The 24,172-nt window shown below is 51.4% G+C and overlaps 1 protein-coding gene across 3 annotated transcripts; it reads right to left on the bottom strand.

Annotated features, from left to right (window-relative positions):
- Nucleotides 1-5,026: 5,026 nt before the first annotated feature.
- Nucleotides 5,027-23,203, bottom strand: LOC133351625 (ubiquitin carboxyl-terminal hydrolase 44-like). 3 transcript variants are annotated; one of them, XM_061566962.1, is made up of 11 exons: nt 22,622-23,203; nt 18,420-18,709; nt 17,241-17,440; nt 12,068-12,291; nt 10,233-10,513; nt 9,565-10,026; nt 8,896-9,186; nt 8,386-8,644; nt 7,836-7,944; nt 7,235-7,452; nt 5,027-6,422 (listed from the first exon to the last, which is right to left on the bottom strand). In XM_061566962.1, the coding sequence occupies exons 2-11, from the start codon at nt 18,594-18,596 to the stop codon at nt 6,202-6,204; spliced, it is 2,442 nt and encodes an 813-aa protein (XP_061422946.1). In that variant the 5' UTR covers nt 18,597-18,709; nt 22,622-23,203; the 3' UTR covers nt 5,027-6,201. The 3 variants fall into 3 exon arrangements, with proteins under 3 accessions (XP_061422946.1, XP_061422948.1, XP_061422947.1); XM_061566964.1 differs by having other exon boundaries at nt 18,420-18,670; XM_061566963.1 differs by lacking the exon at nt 22,622-23,203 and having other exon boundaries at nt 18,420-20,662.
- Between the last annotated feature and the right edge of the window lie 969 nt (nt 23,204-24,172).

The raw sequence follows: 24,172 nt of genomic DNA, 5'->3' as shown, positions 1-24,172 counted from the left end.
GGGGGGCTCGGGGTGGCGGTGGAGAGTCTCGGGGTGGGGGGGGGGCAGTCTCTGGGTGGGGGGGGGGCCTCTGACCCCACATCTGATTTTATAACTGCAATTGAAAGAATGAACCATCAGTGGCATTACCTGTACCCTAGGTAATTAATTAAACGTTCACTCCAGTTGCCTGTGTTTATTGAGCAGCTACACGATGTGGGCAGTGGACAGCAGTGCACCAAGAACAATTGTTGTACTGTAGTTTCTATGCTCCCCCCCCCCGCTTTCGCTAACCCGCACTGACTGGTGCAGTGAATTATGGTGAAAATGACACCCAGGACCTGCATTTACAAAAACATAGGGCTGTACTTGTACATACACTGCATTGGTATTGACTTCATTGGGCCTCATCAGAAAGGCGTAGACTTCTAACCCACGTGGAGCCACGGTGTGCTTGTGGTCCAACAATAGTATTAATTTAATTAAGCGACAAAATACACACATCCCCGGATTTTCTGTCAATGTCATCATACTATCCAGAAAAGCATCACTCACTCAAAACACAATGAATAAGCAATGTCTCCATATTTCTACGTATAAATATACAATTATTCCTTACACAACCCCATGAGCTGCACGCACGGCCTTCTGTGAGTCCATAATTTCAGCAGCATTGATTCAAGACAAGCAGATATCTTGACTAGTTGTTACATGAAGTGTCTCATCAGTCCATTATTTCAGCAGAATTGATTCAAGACAAGCAGACGTCTGGACTATGAGAATAGGTTTTCCCATTTTTCTGGCAACAAAACAGGTGTTAAGATGTTAAAACCCCAAACTGAAACCTTTTACAAGGAATCATGTCTGCATTAACCACAATTCTTGTGGTCAGAATGCAAATAAAAAACACACTGATAATATATGCATTGTCTTTGAAACTGATAACTGGACTAGTTTTTACATTAAGTGTCTCATCAGTCCATAATTTCAGCAGCATTGATTCAAGACATGCAGATGTCTGGACTAGTATAACCATTAAGTGTCTCATCAACAATGGTGAGCAGCCAATCTTCCAGGCAAGGACCGCCATCTAAGGAGGGCCCTGGACTCTTCTTTTGGTCAATATGCTGTCAGCAGAGCTGCCTTAGTTTGCGTGGAAGTGAAACTGGGGTGCTGCACAGTAATACCCCGATTTAGGTGTCGACCTTCCACGTCGTTTCGCCAATACGTCGTCACGTGATTAACACCACGATCTTGATGTGGCTCACCTCAACCCGCACTTAGTCGCTGACAGCGCCCGCCCGTCCTTTCACGTAAGGGGGCGTCCATAAATGACGTCACGCACCTAGGGGGGGGGGGGTTCAGACATTTGTGACGATGCGTGACGAGGGGGGGGAGGTTTGAGAAATGTGACGTCACATGAAAATGCGCAACTTTAAATCAATATAGACAACACGTTCTACTTAATTAAATATACTTTTTAATAAATGTTTTCTCCTACATCAGAGTGCAGCGCCACATTAAATACGCACTACAATGACAATAGTTTAAAGCGATTTGAAGCATGTTTTCTTTTTGGGGGGGGGGGGGCAGAGCTTTGTGACGTCATATTTGAGGAGGGGGTCTGACTTTTTGTGACGCCGTGTGACGAAGGGGGGGGGGGGGCAAAAATCGTCAAAAATCGCGTGACGTCATTTATGGACGGCCCCTAATCGTCACCTCTCAGCCTTCGCCTCCACCCCCTACCCTGTACACTAAATAGTTTGCGTCCAGCGTCAAGAAATGTACCGGACTGCAAACATGACTCCTCGTAAAAAAAAGGTGTCAGTTTTGTTGCCAGATAAAAGGATAAAAAAAATAATTATCATATTTTTTACTGGCAAATGAGGTACCAATGGAATACATTACTTGTGTACAGTATCTTATTGTACCCTGTTTAGTGTGTGTCAAGGTTTACTGCTGTACACTAGAGTTGAGCACGGCATGTTTGTTTGTAATTGAACGTAACGTTGCGTGTAACGTCGTACACTCCGTTGTCTTCTGATTTGGCTCTCGTGGGGAATTTACGACGTTTTGATATTCGACGCCGCAACTTTCAGGAACGCATCCCCACCCCCCCGACGTAAACCGAGGGTATTAATGTACCCAGAGAAACCCCATGCACACGAGGAGATTACAATGAGGTCCGCACAGAAGGGGCTTAGGAACCCAATTGATGTCTCATACTCTTTGGTGCTTTCGGTAAAGTCACGTAGATCGAAAAATAATAGATCACGACTGTTTCGATCGCAACAACAAGCCAACTCTCCGAGTTGCATTACATTTCTACATTTGCTAAGTTTTATCTTTTATTTAACGGTTTTACTGAACTTGATTCCTGTGTCGTGGTCAAATCTTGTAATCAAAATTTCGTCCACTCCCTGTTGTCCAATCAATTCCACATTTTGCACACGTACTCAGATCGGATGACAATGCATGCCTCTAGCAAAATCGGCATCAAATAATCAATTAATCCGCTACTTTAAAGCAATTTACATTTAGTATGGACGCCTTATTATTTATATATTTTTGTGTAGGTCAAAAACCGCCGCGGGCCCGAAACTCTCAAATCGCCTCGCCCAAGAAGCCGGCGCCACGTGTTTCACGCGTCACGTGTTTCAAGCGTCACGTGTCTCGGGCGCCACGTGTTTCAAGCGTCACGTGTCTCGGGCGTCACGTGTGTCAAGCGCCACGTGTCTCAGGCGCGCCTGGTCCGTGTCAACGAGTTACAGGGCACCCTCACTCCACACAAACAAAAGTTGTACATTGAAGATTAATTCATAAAGTAATCAATTAATTCAAGTAAGCGTTGATGTGGAAGCAGGCGTATCATCATTGACGTACTTCGACCGTGAATAAAACCGTTGTTTTAACAAAACACTTTTTTTAAATGAGTTTTTAATCTATCACCTTGTTCCCTCTTTGAATTTCATCCTCTTGTCACAGCGGCTTGTTTCACTTTCTCACCTGAAGATGGTTGCTTGTTGTTGCGATCGAAACGTCGTGATCGATTTTTTTTATACCTACGTGACTTCACTGAAATAACCAAAGAGTATGAATTCCTACAGTCACGAAAGCTTCAAATCAAGATTGATGTCTCGTGTTTATATTTGCCCTTGTGTCGTGGCCCAAGGTTTATTGCCTTGCAAAATAAACCCGTCCTAAATCGCCTGGTAAATTGATGTTGACGTGTTTACACGGATGAATTAATTTCTTGGCAGACTGTGGCAACTCAAGCGCAGCACATTCCTCAATATCACTGCCCTATAAGGTAACCACATTTAAAAAATGCCACGTTTCAGACAATGTGGCTTCTTCACAGCAGCAGGCAGTGTAATTCAGGTGTTGTGATTTGTATTTAACTTCTTTCGCACCGTACGTAGCCAACCGTGCTAATCGGAGGTGCGGGGGAAAGACCACCCTCAATGCAGCATCACCAAAACGTGAGATCAACCAAAGACCAGTAGCAATAACGTGCGCAAGGACTTGACCACGCCAATAATGATCGAGTTGACCCCAGAATCATCAGGCCATCGTTGCCGTGGCAACAGGAGCTGTCCGTGCCACTCAGGCCGCGATGGCAACGGGAAGGGCCCTCGAGTGAACGAGCTGCACAGCTGCAGCGGGGAGGCCTTCGAGAGGAATTCGAGAGAAAACAAAACCAAACCCAACGTCCCCGACATTCACCCCAGACCACACAGCACTCACTTCATCAGCCATGATCAATCCACCGCTGGATGAAAGCATTCGGCCCAAGCTGTCGCCATGTCCGTCGGTCCGACAATGTTAACGCATGAGTCAATAGTTTTTGCTTCAAAGTTAACTTCCCCACAAATTTCAAATTTTAATTTAAGTATATGATTCAGGCTTATACCGTTTATTCTGGATAGCCTCGCCGAGTCTCAAGATTTTTATCAGGAGGGCTCCTGCTGCTTTTGGAGGTTTGGCCAGTTGCATGAGTGTTCGACATCATGTGGGAGGAAATAGGTGCTGTCATGAAATTATTTAGTAAATGTTCTCCCTTCTCTCATCAGGCTAGATTCTCTCCATCTCATGGCTCTCCCCTGAATTTCCCTTCACCACTTTCCCGGGCTTTCTGTTGGGATATGATGGTGTGGAAACTCTTTAACGGAGTCTGGGTGGAAAAAAAAACACAATTTTCCTGGGACCTTTCCAAGCTCCTGAGACCTGAAAGGCGGCAACTGTTTCTCTCTCTCTCTCGGGTCTGCCTCTGAGAAGCCGCAGAGGTCAGATTAACAATGCGCTGGACCGCGGAGTGGGCCTGGCTACTGGAGTTTTTCCTTCAACATCATGGGCTCTCTGGACTCTTGACGGCTGGCATGCCTATGCCGGACATTGTCTATAATTCGTACTTTTATTCAATTCGTCTTCAAACGTTTAGTTTTTCCATTCAGTGTATTGTTGAATTTTACATTCCATCGCAAAGTACTTTGAGAGTGTGTTTCAGTATTTACCCACTGGATGACATACAAATCCTTTTCCTTAAATAAGAAATAAGATTCCACTAATTATCAATAGACCACTAATTTTTTACCAATCCGGGAAAAAAGCTGACTTTGTCCTTAGGAGGACAAATGATGTCCGGATTGTATGTGTTGAACTTCTTTCGCACCGTACATAGCCAACCGTGCTAATCGGAGGTGCGGGGGTAGGACAACAAACTAAACGTAAATCAGTTCTCAAGAAATTCGTTTTCAACCGAGATTTCAAAGTGCATAGCTCCAGTGGCTTCCTAATATCGGAAGAGCAATCCAGACGGCCGCAATGTATTGACCGTATTTGTTCGATAGTTACCCAAAAGCCACTGCGAGGATGGCTTTGCGTGATGGTTTATGCTCCTCGACTAGATCACCAAGGTATCGTGGTTCATTTGTGGCAAGAACTTTGTGTGTAATAAATAATGAACGCGACCTTAAACTCAACTGAAAAAACGTGGCACCTCGCGGTCTGATTTCCACAAGACGGCGCACGAGACAGACGCGACAGCCTCCTCCTCTCTCTCATGTTTAATACTAAAACACGATAATAAATGCTCGCGCATTAAAGCTTTTTCTCCTGCTAATAACAAGAGCGCGAGCGCGGGGTCCTGAGCTGAGGCAATCGAGCGCACGACTGCTGGTAACCGTGGGCCGTACATATTTACACAGCAGGGCACTTCCATGTTTAAAAAAAATTACACAAAATAGTATTGTGCGTTCGCACTTTGTAAAAAAACAAAATCGCTCTCTCTCCCAAAATCTATAAACGCCAATTAAACATCGTGCAGTTCGTTTAAACAAAAACAAGCGGCAACACGGCGACAACGAAGCACAACTGAAACACGAGGCTGGCGTTTTAGTTTAATATATAATCTTGGACCAGATTCCCACGCGGTGGGGCGGCTCGAAGTTCTGGAGCAAAAAACACGGCGCAGCAAGGCGAGGACGACCGCGCTTTGCAGCCGTGGACCAAACGCAGCGACGTCAGCGCGACTCGGCCGTCGGCTTAGGAGGCGTGGCCCTCTCCTCGCGGATCTCGTGAAACGTGGCCAGTGAATTTACGTCACGGCCACATGGGGGCCCCCGGCGGCGCGGGATGGGAAGCGTCGTTGATAATGACTTGTGGCGAAGAGACTCAAGACGACTCCATACCGGCCTCGTCAAAGCACAGAGCAGGCACTGTCGGGATCATTAGTTTGAATGCGGGCAGCTGCCGGTGAATGAATCTCATATGCGGTGAGCTCATAGTCAGCCATCAACGAATTCATTAATAAATCGTAATATAAAATGTTTCTTTTATTGCCTTGATTTTGCATATTCCGGCCCTGAGGACATATTCATTCCATTAAAATCAGTCGGCACAGTGCATAATTGTGTGAATTCCAGTTTAGGGTTAGAGGGGCCCATGAAAGAAACATCTTCCGGGGAGCCATTCCACGGCACAACGCGAGGTCCTGCAGGTATGGCGACTGAATAAAAAAATATCATCATTGCAAACAACGAGCTGTGAACCGGATGTAAAACAGACAGCAGGTACAGAAGAGACCAGGCAAGGCTGGCTTTGGAGCAAGAGGGCTTTTAGTGTCACAGACATTTCCAGCTGACGGCGAGGTCACCTGTATAAGGCTTTTCTTGGTCGTGCGTGCACGGGTGCACGAGAGTCTTGTCCTGCGAGCACGAGAGCTCATGAGAGGTCGAGCCTCCGCCTGCGCCTCCTCCCGGCAGTGTTGGTGGCGCGGTTGGGGGGGGCGTGGGGGGACATGGCGGGGACGCTGGAGGGGCACGCGGGAGCCTGGGAGCCGCCGGCACGGCACCGCGTGTAGAAGAGGATGTAGGCCTGGGCACGGCAAACCTCCGCCACGGACACCACGTCCAGCCGCGAGTCGTTGCAGTGCACCCAGAAGCCTGCGCTCGCCAGACGCGCACGCAGAACATTCGTTGCCATGCTCACAGGACCCACCGTGCAGACCGCACACACAGTACATACAGAACACGCGTACAATGCATGCTAGATGCATGGCACACACAGCATGCATGCCAAACAGAGCAATACCAGATACATACAAAGACAAATACTTGTCACTCATACAGCCTAAACAGACTGTTGGGGCAAGTGCTGTTAGCGAGCACCTATGAAGGCCGGCACAGCACATGATGGGGTAGAAGGCCAACACTAAGTCTGACTGAATACATTGCACACTCACCGGATCATAACACACACACACGCAAAAATATCAAACACAAAGCGCGCACGCATAGCACGTACACCATGCACGCGAGATACAAAGCCGTTACGTAGCATATACACGTATGTCAGATACACATAGCACACACACAATGTAAAGTAATTATTTACCAGGGAAAGCCCACTGAGCTATAAGTTTAAAAAAAAAATCAGAGGCGACCTGGCTACACAGTTTTTTGAAGGGGCTTATCATGTGGAGGAATTTATAGTTGCAGCCAAATAATGAAAACACGTGTTTCTAGCTATGGAGAGCAAAACCAGAGGAACCTGGAGAAAAATCGCCATCAACTCCAAATATACAGGCATTGTCAGGGTCGGGCTCAAACCCACTAACTTCAGGGAACCAGGCTAGGGAGATAACATCTCACCACCACAGTGCCCCTAATTACATGACACGCAAATCACAAACACACAACGCACACACACGTATATATCATGTGCATCAGGGTCATGGTCAGAGTCATGAGCGTACCGCCCTCGGCGTTGTAGCAGTACGCCGTGTAGTGTCCCGAGCCGAAGCCTCGCCCGTGATGCATCACCACGGCTGAGAGGTCGTATGTGCTGGGGTCGGCACCACCGCCGCCGCCGCCGCCGCCACCACCGTCATGGCTGCAGTACGGCGTCATGCAGAGTCGCTGCTCAAACGCCACGTGCACGCCAATCTTCTCGCGGTGATTTCGGCCTGACCACCTGCACATGGCCACACCGTGTCGCTCACAGGTCAATTCACACAATGCTGCGCCCACACACTCATCATCATCATCTTCTTCAGTGATGATCTATCGATTGCTGAATTAAGGTCTTTTCTAGCAGTCGCTATCGTTCATGGTCTCACAATGCAATAATCTATTTGTGGATTTACAGGAACGCACAGGCACGCATCGGGACTTACAGAGATACATAGCAGTCACACATAAGGGCACAAGGGGACACATAGAGATACATAGGGACAGAGACACGCAGGAAAAACACAGGAGAGGTACGTACAGACTCAGGGGGACAAACAGGGACACACGAGGACACACAGAAACACAGGAGAGACACAAAGCGACACACGTGGGGCAGCAGTTCACCTGAAGCGCTTGAGATGCAGGCGTAGCACGCGCGGCAGTCTGTGCACCAACAGTTGCTTTTGCGCCTCGGTGAGTATCGGCTGCTTGGAGGAGGAGCGACGTCGCCGGCCTGCCAGGCACGGAATGGCAGCATGACATCGCCGGTGAGAGTGGCACCGGGTCGCGCCACAAGCATGACGAGCACGCGACCACTCGTTCACCACGAGCGTGTCTATCCTTTATGCCATGCGAACTCAAGCCGAGCAGCTAAGCCGTCGCTTGTATCGCTACGTAGTCAATTTACACGCTGTATGCAACTTGTCTATTTTTTTAATTCGCGGAACATCCGGCATGCAGCTTATCTAGAACGATACGCACATGACTCCTGCGCACATAAAACATGTGTGACGTGATGTGGCACGGGATGATGGTGTTGCATGGCATGATGTGGCGTGATACAGCGTGGCATGGTGTGGCGTGGCGTAGCATGGAATTGCGTGGTATGGTGTAGTATGCCGTGGTGTGGTGTCGCGTGGTCGGTGGTGGTGGAGGTGTGGGCGCGAGCTCTCACCGTTGCACGTGTCGCAGGAGTACACTTTCCCGCCATCCAGTGCCTCTGTCTCGGTGAACTTGGCGAGCATCTCGGTGAGGGTGCAGCCGCCGTTCGTGCTGCCACCAGCACCGCTGCCACCAGTGCTGCAGCCACTGCTGCCACCACCATCGCTCTCCACTGCCTTGACCAGGCCGTGGTAGCGCTCGGGGAAGTCGAGCGAGAGGTCCCAGAATAGCTCATTCCTCCGTGACGTATGCGCGCATGACAGGCACGTCACCTACATCCAGGAGAAAATAAAACGGCTATGTGAATTCATATTGTGGCTGGGTGTGTGGGTATCTGTGTGGCTGTTTGGATGGATCGGTAGCCTGTTGGGTGGGTGAATCGGTTGGTGGGTGGGCGAATGGATGGGTGCCTGGTTGGCTGGCTTACTGGGTGGGTGGGTGAGTGAGTGGTGAAAGGGTGGCTGAGCGGGTGGTCAGTTGCGTGAGCGTCTGACTGCATCGCTCGGTGGCTGGAAGCCCCTACCTGGCTCAGCAGCTCCCCCTGGAAGATGCTCGCCACCACCCGTAGCACCTGGCGGACGAGCTTCCGCTGGGAGAGCGGTGATGGCGGGAGGCGTGGGAACGGGGACACGGGCGCCGCGTTGGCGTGGGGCGGCCCCGGAGGCCATGGCAACACTGGTGACACCGGCGACACTGGGGAGCCGGGCCCGGCGGAAGAGGATGATGCCGCAGCCGCTGCCGCCGCCTCCAGCTCCTGAAGCACCTTGTCAAGCAGCTCGCACAGGAACTCCTGAGCGTCCTGCTGCGCATAGCCCTGCCGGCGCACACGGTCCACGCGATGTTAACTGCGGTCGACGTCGTCCCATCGTCGTTGTTACCGCCAATTCACAGTGAACGCATCATAATTTAAATGAAGGCTGGTCAAGTGACATGGTTCTGGATTCCCATTTGAGATCTAGACAAAAAAAGGTAAGTTTCTCCGATGACACTTGGCACATTTCCAAAACGAAATGCAGCGTCTATCGCTAAATCTGGTCGTGAGAATCGCTCTTCAGCCCGCCGGTGAGTGAGCTGTACATCGCATCATCGCTACCGTCACAAACATTCGCGTGAACCCCCCATCCGCCGAGTGCCAGTGACACCGCGTACGACTCTGGCCGCGCGTCGTCGGCCCGGTGCCCCGCACGCTCACCTTGAACGACGGCACGAGGCGCCACACCGAGTGCAGCATCGCGTAGGGCGACACTAGCGCCCACTTCCCGGACCACATGACCCTGAAGAGCGTGTGCAACTCGTGACAGAGAGACACGCGCTCCTCCTCTTCCTCCTCCCGCTGCTGCTGCTGCTGCCCGTGCACCTGCTGCTGCTGCCCGTGCGTCACTCTCTCTGCGCCACCCCCGCCGCTCAGCCCGGCCCTGCGGCTCTCACGTCTGGCGCTGTCCGTGACGGTGGCCGCCGCCTGCCCCAGCCCCGTGGCCTCGCGGTAGCACTGCTCCGAGAGCTGGCGGGCCAGCCCCACATGGCGACGCTGCCGCCGGGGGCCCGTCGGATCGTCGCCCTCGAGAGGCCACGAGGTCGCACCGGGGTCGGAGCCGGCGCCGCTCAGGTCGAGCAGCAGAAAGCACTGGCGGAACGCCTGCAGGTGGCTCAGCACCTGCACAGTAGCACACAGCGATGTCAGGCGCACAGGCAATGGCTGAGTGGCAGAGACTGCTACCATTGGCAAACCCGCTCGTGCGAGCAACCCCCTCACGCGGGCTATCCACTCCAATAGGCAAGCGACCACATGCCGTGTTGACACAGCACCACCACAGCAAGCAACGCTGCTGTTGTTCCCGCCGCCGCCGGTACCACTCGCACCTGCAGGATGGAGTTCATGTAGCACGTGTTGCCCAGGTTGCGTAGCCCCGTCACGCCGGGGGTGACCGTCGGCCTGCGCTTCAGCGGAGGGGACGGTGCGTCTGGAGGCAGCGCCGGGGCAGGCGACGGCGGGAGAGGGGTCAGTAGCATCGCCATGGCGACCGCCTCCCCGGTACGGGGAGGCAAGGCGGCTGGCGTTGGCGCGGGCGCTCGGTGGTTGCGGTGCTGCGCGACATTGCTCAGACGAGGGCTCTTCCTCGGGGGCCGGCTGGACATCTCCTCTACACAGGGGAGGGAGCGAGGTGGGGGTGGCGGAGAGTGGCAGCAGGGAAGTTGGGTGGGGGGGGGGGTACGGGGGGCCTTGTTAGAAGCAAAAATTACCACTCACATCCGCCAAAGTAGAAATAATCACGAATCCTGGGCACTCTCACCCGGATATACTATATGGTCTAAAAGTCTCAATCAGTTTAAACTTCTCGTAAATCACGCGACTTCTCTGTGTGTGGCCACCTCCACTGCGAATTCCTCCCCTGCCGCTCGCTGTGAAAATAGACGCTGCTCCCCCGTGCATCAGCATCGAGGCCCTGATGCAGCCTCTTCCTCCTCCTGTCCTCATCTCTCCTGACCCATTGCTCCCGTTCCTCTTCCATCAATACCCTCACATTTTCCGTTCATTCTCTTCCCCTTTCCCGTTGCTTTTTCATACATTGCATCTCTGACTCTACTCCCCTTCTCACGCTGTAGCATGGGTAAACGTTTTTATTATTCATACGTGCAGGAGTTCATTGGACTGTTGCATTGCAAGACTAGGACAGATGATGATGACTTGGCGAGGACTTCATCCAGCAATGGATTGATCACAGCTGATGATGATGCTCTTTATATTTATGAGAAAATAAACCAGAACTGTTTCCCTCAATCTAACCAAACGTTTTATAGACTACACATATACAGCCCCTTTGTCAAACCATGCTGAATGAGTGCCTCCCTACACTACATTGGCCATGTGAGTCAGAATATATATTTAGACTGGAGGAATCCGATGAGCTATGAAGTTCTTTTTCACAGATGTCCAGTAAGTAATTTGACCATGCTTCACCAATCTTGTCAATTCGGTGGCAGGGCGGTGCATGACCGGTTCAGCTATCGCACTCCACTGATGTTGGCCGTCACTAGGAATCAAACTCTGGTCACAAAATTCTCGCTGAATCTCAAGATCTCTTTTTCACCGGTGGTCCTGCTACATCGTGTAAGTTCCACCACTGAGTGTTTGGCTTCACACGTGAAACGAATCTGTAGAGAACCCCGGGGATGAACCGGGGTGAACCCGCCACGTCGCACATTCAAGCCCCATGCACGCTCAATCCCGCCACTGAGATCTGACGAAAAATCTGGCTCATCGCGGGCGTATGTAGGTCACAAAACGGGTTTTGATTCCTTACCCGTACCCGGCCGCACCAGGGTCGCAAACGAGTACCCGTACCCGGCCGTACCCGTACGGGTATCGGGTACCTGATTGTGACCTCTGGGATGAAGCCATGTTGCAGGCGCGGGTGGGTTGATTCTAGGAACTTGAATTGTGAGAAGAGACAAGACGTTGGGAAATGAGTGACAAACAGTTACTCACCAGTGACTCACGGTCTACCCGTACCCGGCCGCACCAGGGTCGCAAACGGGTACCCCGTACCCGGCCGGGTACGGGTATCGGGTACCCGGTTGCAACCTCTGCTCTACGTAGCCAACCATGCAAATCGGAGGTGTGGTGAAAGGACAACAAACTAAACACAAAAAGCAGTTCTTAAGAAATTCGGTCACCGGCCAAAAACTCGGCGCACCTCTGTGTCGCCGCCTGCGCTCCTGCCGCTCCCTCTGCGCGTCCTCGCGGCGCCGTTGCTCCTGGGCGGTGTCCGACTCGTGCAGCGCACGGCGCCGCCCGCTCGCCGTGAGTCCCGCCCACGCCGCAAACACCTTGCGCGCCAACGCCAGGCGCCGGTGCCACAGCGCGGTAAACATGCGGTCCTCGGCGCGCAGCTGGGCCTCCACGCGCCGCTCGCTGGGCCTGCCGGGGCATGGAGAGGCAGCCGCACCGTGTCAATGCCGCGGGTGGAAACGTGGAGACGGTAGGGAATAGTGACACGGCAAAGCTGAGGGCACAGAAGCTAAGCAAAGCGGCTTTAAAGCCTGCCTAGTGCTTGGATGGGAGACCACGCGCATTACAAAAAAACTCAACACATTGCCAAAAACAGTGCAGCCTTAAGAGAAAAAAAAGATAATAGGCGACGTTTTGGGCAAAGGCCGTTCTTCACAGCACATTTCACGTGTTCATTGTGCTTGTGCGCAAATGCGTCACCAAATAATATGCCAACGTAACAGGTCGTTAGAGGCTGATGGGCTTCCAAGATCAGAGGAGATCCAGCACATTCCGAGAAACTCGCACAAAGGCACCAACGTTCCTGCTCAGATGCACTGTACAGCGGCGGTGTAGCCATCGAGGGAGTGTGCAGGCAGTGCAACTGCACCGGGGCCCATGGCCTGGTGAGGTAGGGGGGCATTTCATTCATTCCTATGTCAACCATGCTGCTATGCTACTAGGCTACTGGCAGTAACATGGGGGGGGGGTAATGAGGCAGTGCTGGCAGCAGCAATGGTGGCACTGTTGTCACCGTGTCAACGCAATGGTTAGGGGCACAAGGCAGAAGCCATCTGCTGTGCATGCTTATGCGTGTTGCCATGCAATACACACGTCTATGTAAGTACACGATGTGTATGCATGCATCGTGGTGTAGTTCAGTGTGTATGTGCAAACGTCGAGTAAATGTGCAGCCCTTTGTCAATCCACTGCTGACTGAGAGGGCCTCGGCGCCATGCAGGTCGCGGGGGGGGGGGGGTTATTTGGCCCGTGCTTCGCCAAGTCAATTAGTGCCGGGTTGGTGGAAGCTGGGAGTGCAGAAATACAATACAACAATGGATTTTGCTGCACCGCCCTCTGCTACCCACAACAGAATGTACCAGTATGTATGTATAAATGTAACGTGTAGTTTTGTTATTTTACTACACATTTTACAGGGTGATACATTTATAGATACCACACTGGTATTTAACGACTCTCCCTCTTACTTTCTTCTCAACAGCTGATTGAACATTGTGACAGTGAGGGCTCCGCATCTTACACACGAGAGCGCTTATCGACTTAATGAGCGGGATCGAGTTTGGTGGGAAGGATGCATAGAAAGTTAGAACATAATTTGTGGATTGTCAATTTCTCCAGATTATAATAATTCGTTTTATATCGAGCCATGCATGCAAATTGCATCTTGAAACGCTTAACATTTTGAACCCACAACACGAACATCTTAAAGTAAAAAAAAATATTTACGTCGTAAAAAATGTACAAGAACACCAAGGATAAACAAAAACAAACCCCGACTAGGAGCACGGAGGCGGCCAGAGCACGGACCACGTGGGGCAACATCATTCGGCAACTCAAGCTCCCGACAGCCAAGAGAGTCCAGGGAACAATGATAATAACAATTGGATTTCACACGGCGCGTTATGCATGCAAATAGTAACCCCCCCTAAAACACTGAACATCACGAAACCCGAGCACACGTTGGCTATAAGCATCAATAAACAAGGACGTGTTTATTAAGTGCGATTTGAATAACGACAGGGAGCTGATTTGATGACATGCAGTGGGAGTGCATTCCACGCTTTCACGCGTACAAGTTAACCTTATCCCCAGTTGTGATAAAAGTGCAGTGCAGTACATTTGATTTGCGTGTTGGTGGGGGAGAGGGAGCTCTCTGATACTGGGGGGTTGTCTTGATCGACTGCTTGGTAGAACCAACCAGTTTTTGATGCCCAACAAAGGCAGCAGCAGCTGGTCTGAATAAGGATAATTTAAATCTTGGAAAATGAATGGGCTGATTAAGCCAAGCCGGGGTAATTGAAGGCCGCAGGTGTAAAGAGGTGACTCACCCCTAATTATAATGAGGCCCGATAGGCCAATGGCAAGGCAGCAGGAGGGGGGGGTGGTGGCTGGCTGAGGTAAGATAAGGGCTTAGCCAGAACAGGGAGGTGTTGGACCACGGAGGCGTTCAAGTGCTGAGGAGTGCAACATCCAACCAACAGGCTCCGGGAACAACAGGCGCTTTGGCAAGAATCTGCCTTCGAGGCTGGGGCCCTGGTGAGAGTGCAAGTCTGGAGAGCAGAGGTGCGCAGAAGGCGAGGAAGCCACAGACAGGACGGAGAGAGAGAGGTTACAGCGGCAGGAGGTTCAGCGAAGGTGGCCAGGAGATGCAGCGACCAGCGGTGGTGCTCGCGCTCGGGAGATATTCAGGCGGAGGACTGAGGTGGCCTGGTTGGGGGTCCTGCAGCAACACAGTGCTGGCCTCCCAGTTAAAACTCCGTGAAGCTGATGGGCTGTGCAGCCATGCAGAGACTTTGTGGACTGTTGGGATTGTGTAGGGCCATTGGCTTGAGGTGAGGTTCTGACTCGGGCATATGACTTTGATTGTATTTCTTGGAGATGATGTGGCACCATTTTTGAGGTGTTGCCCACATCTCACTCAATGGATGTGACCTGGCAGGAGCAACAAGCAAAATTGCCAATCCCTTCAAATTGCCTCCGACTTGGTCAGTGACCGGTGTTGCCCACCTTACAGTAAAGATCACTTGAGTGGAACAAGTTAAAGATCGTCGGGGGATTCGCCTTCTGGGGAAACCCTGGGTGAATCTACCCTTGCAAATGCGTCGCTCGCACACAGATGGAGCTGCAAATTGGAAAGCATGCTGGTCAAAAGTCGCGCGCTTTATTTTTGGTGTGACCTAGCAACTCAAAGATGAGATGAGCGAAGGAGTCCTGCTGGGGTATACGGAGAAATGAGAGGAGCAATGAATCAAAACAAGGTCATGCAATATTCTACGGCCGAGTGCAATTTTGTAATGAATTTGACACCTGATTGGAAGACGGTGAAGGGAGAATTAAATGGGTGTCACGTGGTGGTATTTATGGGTGCCGAAGTGCCCTTGCAGCAGCGTTGACTACGTTGAGTGTCAGGAAGGCCAAATAGGAGAATTAAAATCTTGGAGTCTGGAGGTTACAAAAGCACGAGGTTCAGGTTTTCAGTAGCATCTTGAGTTGGGGATTGTGGATCGGGGAAATCTTGCATAGACGAAGAGCTGTTTGAGAAACGTGAAATGTTGAGAGCGAGATGGCTCTGAGTCCAGGAGGACCCCAAGATTATACACGTTTGACAATATCCACGTCTGTATGAACCCTTTCCTGTTTTGAGACTTCTGCAAGTTGCAGGGGGCGTCCCGTTCACCTGAATCTCGGAACTGGCAAGCAGCTCGGCATTAATTTCATTTAGAAGCATCACGCCGTTGTTTTTAAAGACCTTGTACTTGCTGCAGAGAACTGTAGTCACGCGACCGCACTACGATAGTTGATGCCACGTGCCCTCCCGCATGGCCTTGTGGGAGCCTCCGTACCAATAAAATGTTATTTTCGATTTTCGTCCGGTTTTGATGTACACGTACGTCATCGGAACAAAATCGGGGGAAAAAAACTGACGTAGACGTATGGCAAGGTTAAGTGAACAAAAGGTGACTGGCATTCAGTACGAGTAGATCTCTTACCAACAATAAGGATTGCATTTTCTGTTAAAGTTGCAGAAAATTTCATGCAATCCACTGAAGACGGAAGTGATATGGGAAGAAGGGTAAGAAAAGGGATGTGGGGTGGGCCTGGTCAATCACAACAGAGCGGCTGCGTAGTCATCATAGACGTGATAACCAATACCAAACCTAGAAATTAGTTTTTCCTACAGGAAGAAGGTATAGGGCAAAGAGCCAAGGATGGAAAATCTTAGTGTAGAGGATTGCGAGGTAAAAACATTCCTTGGACAGAAATGAAAAAGTTACGAGTAGATGGATATGAAGGGAACCATGCAAGAAGTGCATCAGATGCCCACAAGGCTGTGTGGGAGTTTTTGAGGATAATGGAGCGTGCGAAAGTGTCAACGGAGGCAAATGCTTTAAGAAGCACCAAGCAAGAGAGATCCAGAGCGGAATATCGATTGGGACTGTGTCCAAAAACCAGATGAATGGATCCTAAAAGTCCTGTTGAAAATTATGACTGGTGAAATAATTGAACGTGACATTCAAGAATCTTGGCCATTAATGGGAGGTTAGAGTTAGGATGGTAGTTAGTTTTATCGATTTGATCAGGAGGTGTTATTAAGAAAGGGAGCGACAAAAGTTTTTTTTTTTAAATCACGTGGAACAATTCTAGAAGAAATGGAATGATTAATTGTTTGAGTAATGTATGGAACAAGGGTAGATGAACAGGGCACGGTAAAGGTTGTTGGTAGAGGATATAATACAGAGGGGGGTTCTTTTCTTTAAATTGTGAAAAATGGCAGACTACTTTTCATGAACCGGTGATGGAAGATCTACGCAGCGTGGGATGGCATTTGGTTCAGGACAATTTTAGGATGCAGGAAGAACTAATATGGATGCTCGAGGTTTATGAACATCAAACGGGAGCCGAATATTTCGGAGCGAAACGGTAGGAATGAACGGTGAGTGACGTTTGCGGTGCATGAGCGTTAACGGCTTCTTATTGGGCTTTGGGGTGGTCACCGGCAGCATCGTTAACCAACTTGGAAAAATAACCCGGATGTAGGTTGGCCAAGGCCAGGGCCAACCGACATACAGATTTGAAGATTAACCTCAAGGTTAGTAGTTGAACATAATTTTTTCCCCCATTTGCATCTAGTGGTTTTCGATTGGCGAAGTTATGGTGAAGGGGGCACGAGAGGACCGACACGAGGAAATCCATTTTTAATAGGGGTCAGTTTGTTAACCACGTTGGAAACTGTTTTGTTGTCATTGAAAGACAAGGTCGCAGTAAAAATTATAGGGTCTTCAAAAGGAATATTGAAGGAGAGCAGGGATGGTGTTATGTTTTTAAAACAACGATAGGAGGCAGATGACTGTGCGCACCGTGCATCGTCGCCGGTGCCCGAGCGGAGCGTGCGGCCACTGCGCGTGGTCAGCTGGTAGCGCTGGCTCGTGACGGCGCTGAGCGTGGACCGCAGTAGGCGCAGGTCGCCCGTCGCGTTGTCGTTGAGGACGTAGTCGTCGCACGCGTAGCAGTACACGTGCAGCTCGTTCACCTCCAGCGCCAGCGGGTGGCCTGTGTTCTGCAAAGGGGGCAGGGGGGTGGGGAGGCAGGTGTGTAACACGAAAATAAGGTCTCTGTATTGTTCTCCCCCCCCCACCTCCCCCCCTGAACTTGTTGCACGTGACTTTTGCTTTGGTAGTATTTATCTCGAGACAAACTTTTCAGCCTTTAAGTTCTTATAAACGATTCCTGTAAGGAATAATAAATTAATTTATCTTTGGGCACTTAAATGCCCCAGCATATCAAGCGTCAAGTTTGTTTTGCATAACCAGGTGAGTGATTCAAGAGACCAGGGTAGCCTAATTTATTTTCAAGAGTGACCTCGCTTACCAAAATAAATAAAAACAAAAATCCAAACAAAAACAACTGTCACATTGTGAGGAATTGAAAATATCGCAAGCGTAATTTACGTGCAGCGCAAATCGGCTCCGGCAGATTACCTCCAGATGGAATAGGGCGCATATTACAAAACTGACCTAACACGAACGTGACCATCAAAGAAGAACCGTGTGACCTAAAGTACAAATATGTACACAAGGATATATATCAAAGCCCCTTGCACAATAGCGCAGCCGTCGATCGAGGGTCGAATTCGAACCGTGTGTGATCAGCATCGCGCTCGCTGAAGGTGAATGCTTTCAGGGAAGTCGTGAACTGTATACGCAACTGCGCACAATTCTGAGTCGCTTATAACGGCTTCGCCGTTACTTATTGCGAATTATGGACTCAGACTCTTGTCCTATCATATCATGGAGTCCCTGGCACAATAATATGCTACACAGTGGCAGTGGTGGTTGCAAAATGACGATTTATTACTAATAAACCCCAATGATCCGATCGAAATTCCTAATTTCGATCGGATCATTGGGGGGGGGCACGTGCCACCCCACCCTGCCACTGGCTCTGCCAGTGCCCTTGCATCACATTAAATCTCATACATCATTCCAATGCCCAGCTGCAGTTTGTCACTTTTGTTGATTTCGAGCCTGCGGGCCCACCTGGTAGTGCAGGAGGGCGTGCTCCGAGATGTAGCGTCCGCAGGCGACGTGCGAGCAGCCGAGGCAGGCCCACACCGACTCGGTGGTGCCGCACTCGGCACACAGCCACTTCTGCGGGTTCATGATGGAGTGGTCCTGGGCGAGACGCAGCCGGAACACGTGGCGGCACTTGTCCATCGCGAAGAGGAAGACGACGACGCCGCTTCCGCCGCCTTCACCGGCACGTGCCCCCCCCCCACCTTTGCAGCGTCCTCCAGAAGAGTCAGGTTTTGTTACGCGGAACTGAGCGTCTGTGAGCAATCGCGGACATCAAAGTCGGTGTGGCCGTCATCAACAACGCCACCATCGGCACCACCGACACGAGCATCACCACGACTACCATAACTACCAGCTTCGGCACCATAAACACCATCACGACTACGAGTTTCATCAGCACCACCGACAAGCACCATCACTATCCCAGCACCATCACTACCCCGACTACCAGCTAGCACCATCACTACTATCAACAGTCCCACCACCGCTATAAATACCACCACCGCTACCATGACTACCAGCTTCAACACCGACACTACAATTACCACCACCGCCAGCAGCATCAACACCGACACGACTACCACCACCGTCATAAATACAAGCACCACGACCAGCATCACCATTGCCGGCAACACCACTACCCGCTACCACAACTAGCCGCTTCAACACCACCGTACCAACACTCGCAGCACATCCACTCATCACCATAATCACCGCTTCCACCAGCAATAAAAACGCCGCTACCACGACCAACAAAACCAACAGTACCACCACCACAATCACATCCCAGCCGCCACCAACTACCAGCTACTATAACCATGACAAAGATCCCCCCCCATATATTTTAATAGGCTGTAAAGGGTTTTTTGCGAGCACCTTTTGAAAGCCGGAACTGCACACGAGAGGGGGTGGGTGGCCAACACCACGCTCGGTCACATTTGTGTCCCAAGCACTAATGTTTACACACCACACTCATGTACTCATTTAAGGCGGAGTCGATCTAGGGAAATCCCACAACAGTTTCAAATATTCGCGACAATCACTTGCGCCACCATTCCCCCACACCGCAACAACATCCGTCACCTCCACAATCATCCCTTAACACCACCACACTACTCCCACCACCACCACTATCAACAAACATCAATCATTATCAATCCACTGCTGAATAAAGACTTCCCGCAAGCAGTCGCACCGTTCTTCACGGACCCGCGATGTTTAACAATCCATCAAGGACCTTCGCAAACGCGAGCCGGATTTGATCTATCTGTCCGTGGTGTTCGTGGCTTTTTATTATCGGGGTGTGACTTCTGATTTGTCGCTTGAGCCTTGAGTTTCGACCACGGGCCATCATCATCATCTCTTCCAGGTTACTTGTCCTTCCCAGGTCGGCTCGCTTGTCTTCTCTGTCCAATACGACGTCTGTTCGCTTTCTTACGTACGTACGGATGTTGAAACTAGATTTTTGTCGCACCACCGTACGGAACCAATCGTGCCAATCGGAGGTGCGTGGGAAGGAGAACAAACTAAACGCACACAGAAATCGAATCCACGTGTTCCTCTTTACGGTTTCTCGGCGCAATTCAAAGCCTGCGCCTTGCCTCCCTCCCCATTCTGTTTTGCGTGATTTGTCCACTTTTGTCCCGTGTTTTTTTGTGAATGTCAGCATCAAGTAATGCGAAATTATATTTTAAAAAACACATGTCTCTGGGCACACGGTTGGTAACTATGTTGATTGTTCATTGCTAATATATAGTATTACACAGACATGCAATTGTGTGGTAAACATTCGGGCAGTTATTGAAAGTAGACTGAGGATCGAAATGAGGAATAAGCGGGGCGGGTTTGAGTTTGTATTATTATTTAAGAACCACTAACACCATCAATACAACTACCACTCCTGACACTACGACCATCACCACCACTGTCAATACGACACTCAAAGTCTCATCAAACTACGGAGAAAAACACCGTTACCTATCACTACCACCAGTGTTCCCAACACCACTGACATCACCTCACCACGACCACCACACCATCACAAACACCACAACAACTAATACAGAAATGCCTGTAACACTTTCATGACCACCACAATAACTATTATATAACCTTAAGAACAACCATCATATCCACCACCACCATCATGATCCAAACATAGCAGCCACCACTACCATTATTATTCCCAACACCACTACCACCACATTACAATAACAACCACCACTGCCCCCATAACCACCACCACCTCATTACAATAACAACCTCCACTGCCCCCATAATCACCACCACCTCATTACAATAACAACCTCCACTGCCCCATAACCACCACCACCTCATTACAATAACAACCACCACTGCCCCCATGATCACCACCACCTCATTACAATAACAACCACCACTGCCCCCATAATCACCACCACCTCATTACAATAACAACCTCCACTGCCCCCATAATCACCACCACCTCATTACAATAACAACCACCACTGCCCCCATAATCACCACCACCTCATTACAATAACAACCTCCACTGCCCCCATGATCACCACCACCTCATTACAATAACAACCTCCACTGCCCCCATAATCACCACCACCTCATTACAATAACAACCTCCACTGCCCCCATAACCACCACACCTCATTACAATAACAACCTCCACTGCCCCCATGACCACCACCACCTCATTACAATAACAACCACCACTGCCCCCATAACCACCACCACCTCATTACAATAACAACCTCCACTGCCCCCATAACCACCACCACCTCATTACAATAACAACCACCACTGCCCCCATGATCACCACCACCTCATTACAATAACAACCTCAACTGCCCCCATAACCATCACCACCTCATTACAATAACAACCTCCACTGCCCCCATAACCACCACCACCTCATTACAATAACAACCACCACTGCCCCCATAACCACCACTCATTACAATAACAACCTCCACTGCCCCCATAACCACCTCATTACAATAACAACCAACACTGCCCCCATAACCACCACCACCTCATTACAATAACAACCTCCACTGCCCCCATGATCACCACCACTCATTACAATAACAACCACCACTGCCCCCATAACCACCACCACCTCATTACAATAACAACCACCACTGCCCCCATAATCACCACCACCTCATTACAATAACAACCACCACTGCCCCCATAATCACCACCACCTCATTACAATAACAACCACCACTGCCCCCATAACCACCACCACCTCATTACAATAACAACCTCCACTGCCCCCATAACCACCACCACCTCATTACAATAACAACCTCCACTGCCCCCATGATCACCACCACCTCATTACAATAACAACCACCACTGCCCCCATAACCACCACCACCTCATTACAATAACAACCTCCACTGCCCCATAACCACCACCACCTTATTACAATAACAACCACCACTGCCCCCATGATCACCACCACCTCATTACAATAACAACCTCCACTGCCCCATAACCACCACCTCATTACAATAACAACCTCCACTGCCCCCATGATCACCACCACCTCATTACAATAACAACCTCCACTGCCCCCATGATCACCACCTCATTACAATAACAACCTCCACTGCCCCCATGATCACCACCAACGCACTCCTCTCAACACCGCTGGCATCACCGCACCACAAGAACGACCACAACAACTACCGGGGACCATCACCACGAACTCCCAACCACCAACACCACCACCAACAACACAATCACAACAACCATCACCGCCACCATCACTAACTACTACAACGACCACCACAACTCCCAACACCATCACTAACCAACAACACAATCACAACTACCATCACCACCACCACCCAACCATCACTACCACCACTAACCAACAACACAATCACAACTACCATCACCACGAACTCCCAACCATCACCACCACCAACGACCACCACAACTCCCAACACCATCACCACCACGGTGTTGAAAGCAGCGGGGTGATGGCGAGGCCCAAACAAAAGCCCCCGGGCAGACAAAGCGACAGTGACAGGGGCACAGCACGGGGCCCTCTCTGGCCTCGGCTCCATCTCCTCCTCCTCCTCCCCGCGGCCCCGCGGGGCCTCCCCGGACAAAGTTGCGGCGTCATGGCTGGCGTGGGCACGACGAGACGCCGCGCTTACCTGTAGCACGACGAGGAGGAGGAGGAGAGACAGAGGAAGGAACCCAGTTGCAGCACCATATCCCTGGGTCTCCTGGCCACAGGGGGGTCTCGGTGGCGCTCAGGCGGTGACCCCGGCGGGACCCCCGGGGTCACGGGGGCCGTGCGGCAGCTGGGACACGGGGAGAGACGACAGCAAGGACGTGGCCGGCAGCCGGGCCGAGGGTCCGCGCTGGGTCTCTGCGTGACCCTCACGGTGGAGCCGAGATGGAGAAGAACCAGGCTACTTGGTTGGGAATTGAACGTAGGTCTCCTTGGAGTCCCCTTGCGGTCAGGGTTCAGAGAGGAAACTTTCAGACTCCCGTGTCAAAGCCGAAACCCGCCAACAGGGTTCAGGGTCTCGTCTCGGCTCCGGTCCTCCGATAGCCGAGTTGTGAGGGCCAGCGTCAGCGAGTTGAGGAGTCGAACTACAAAAGCGACCGGGTTCCAGGGTGGAACCGATGTTCCCGGGGCCCCGGGTCGAGGGTCTAAGTCGGGGGAGCTGAGACGCGCAACTCCCCCGCGTGCTGCGGTCCGCGAGGCTCGTGGCTGAACCCGCGCTCCGCAAGCCCCGCCCCTCACCCAGCGCTCCGCCCCTCACCCCAGGCCCCGCCCCCCTCACCCCAGGCCCCGCCCCCCTCACCACAGGCCCCGCCCCCCTCACCCCAGGCCCCGCCCCCCTCACCCCAGGCCCCGCCCCCCTCACCCCAGGCCCCGCGCCCCTCACCCCGCGCCCCGCCCCTCACCCGCGCCCCGCCCCTCACCCCCGGCGCCCTGCCCATCACCCCGCGCCCCGCCCCTCACCCCGCGCCCCGCCCATCACCCCGCGCCCCGCCCCTCACCCCGCGCCCCGCCCCTCACCCCCGGCGCCCTGCCCATCACCCCGCGCCCCGCCCCTCACCCCGCCCCTCACCCCGCGCCCCGCCCCTCACCCCGCGCCCCGCCCCTCACCCCGCGCCCCGCCCCTCACCCCCGGCGCCCTGCCCATCACCCCGCCCCTACCCCGCGCCCCGCCCATCACCCCGCGCCCCGCCCCTCACCCCCGCTTGTGTATCGGTCTTCGTGTCTGGGTTTTTCAAATTTCACACTTAACTTCTAATTTAGCAATCTTTGGAAGAACGTAATCAACCAGGCTATGCGTTAATTGTGTGTTGACCGACCCTCTGTGTTGCATTGCATTACATTTCGAAATGTTTGCTAGGTTAGTTAATTTAGTGTGTCTCTCTCCCTGCCTCCTAATTTTTTCAAGCTTTCGTACCGTACCACTCATCGTGCTACTCATGGACATGCTAATTTCTCTAACCCCCCCTCTCTCCCCGCCCCCGCCCTCCCCTTTCTCTATTTAAAGCCTCGACACAGAGGCGTAGTTTCTTTTTGTGCATATGTCTGCTCTCTATGTATCTCTGTGATATCTGTCTGCTTATATGTCTGTCTATGTTTCTGGTTCTGTGTTTAATCTCTCTCTCAAATTTAGCATTCTCAGGAAGAACGTAATCAACCAGATAGGGTGTTGACTGTTATGTTATCCGACTCT

This window comes from Lethenteron reissneri, chromosome 38 (assembly GCF_015708825.2).
Source record: "Lethenteron reissneri isolate LAM-NWPU_2019-01 chromosome 38, ASM1570882v1, whole genome shotgun sequence".
Classification (NCBI taxonomy): Eukaryota; Metazoa; Chordata; class Hyperoartia; order Petromyzontiformes; family Petromyzontidae; genus Lethenteron; species Lethenteron reissneri.
The sequence above is the reverse complement of the archived record's forward strand: the minus strand, read 5'-3'. Positions and strand labels throughout refer to the sequence as shown.

Excerpts from the sequence above, each read along its gene's own strand:
- LOC133351625 (XM_061566962.1), bottom strand. The coding sequence starts at position 18,596 with ATGGACAAGTGCCGCCACGTGTTCCGGCTGCGTCTCGCCCAGGACCAC. Across the intron at positions 17,441-18,419 it reads ACGCCCTCCTGCACTACCAG|AACACAGGCCACCCGCTGGC; the intron begins GTGGGCCCGCAG and ends CCCCCTTTGCAG. Across the intron at positions 7,453-7,835 it reads CTGCATCTCAAGCGCTTCAG|GTGGTCAGGCCGAAATCACC; the intron begins GTGAACTGCTGC and ends GGCCATGTGCAG.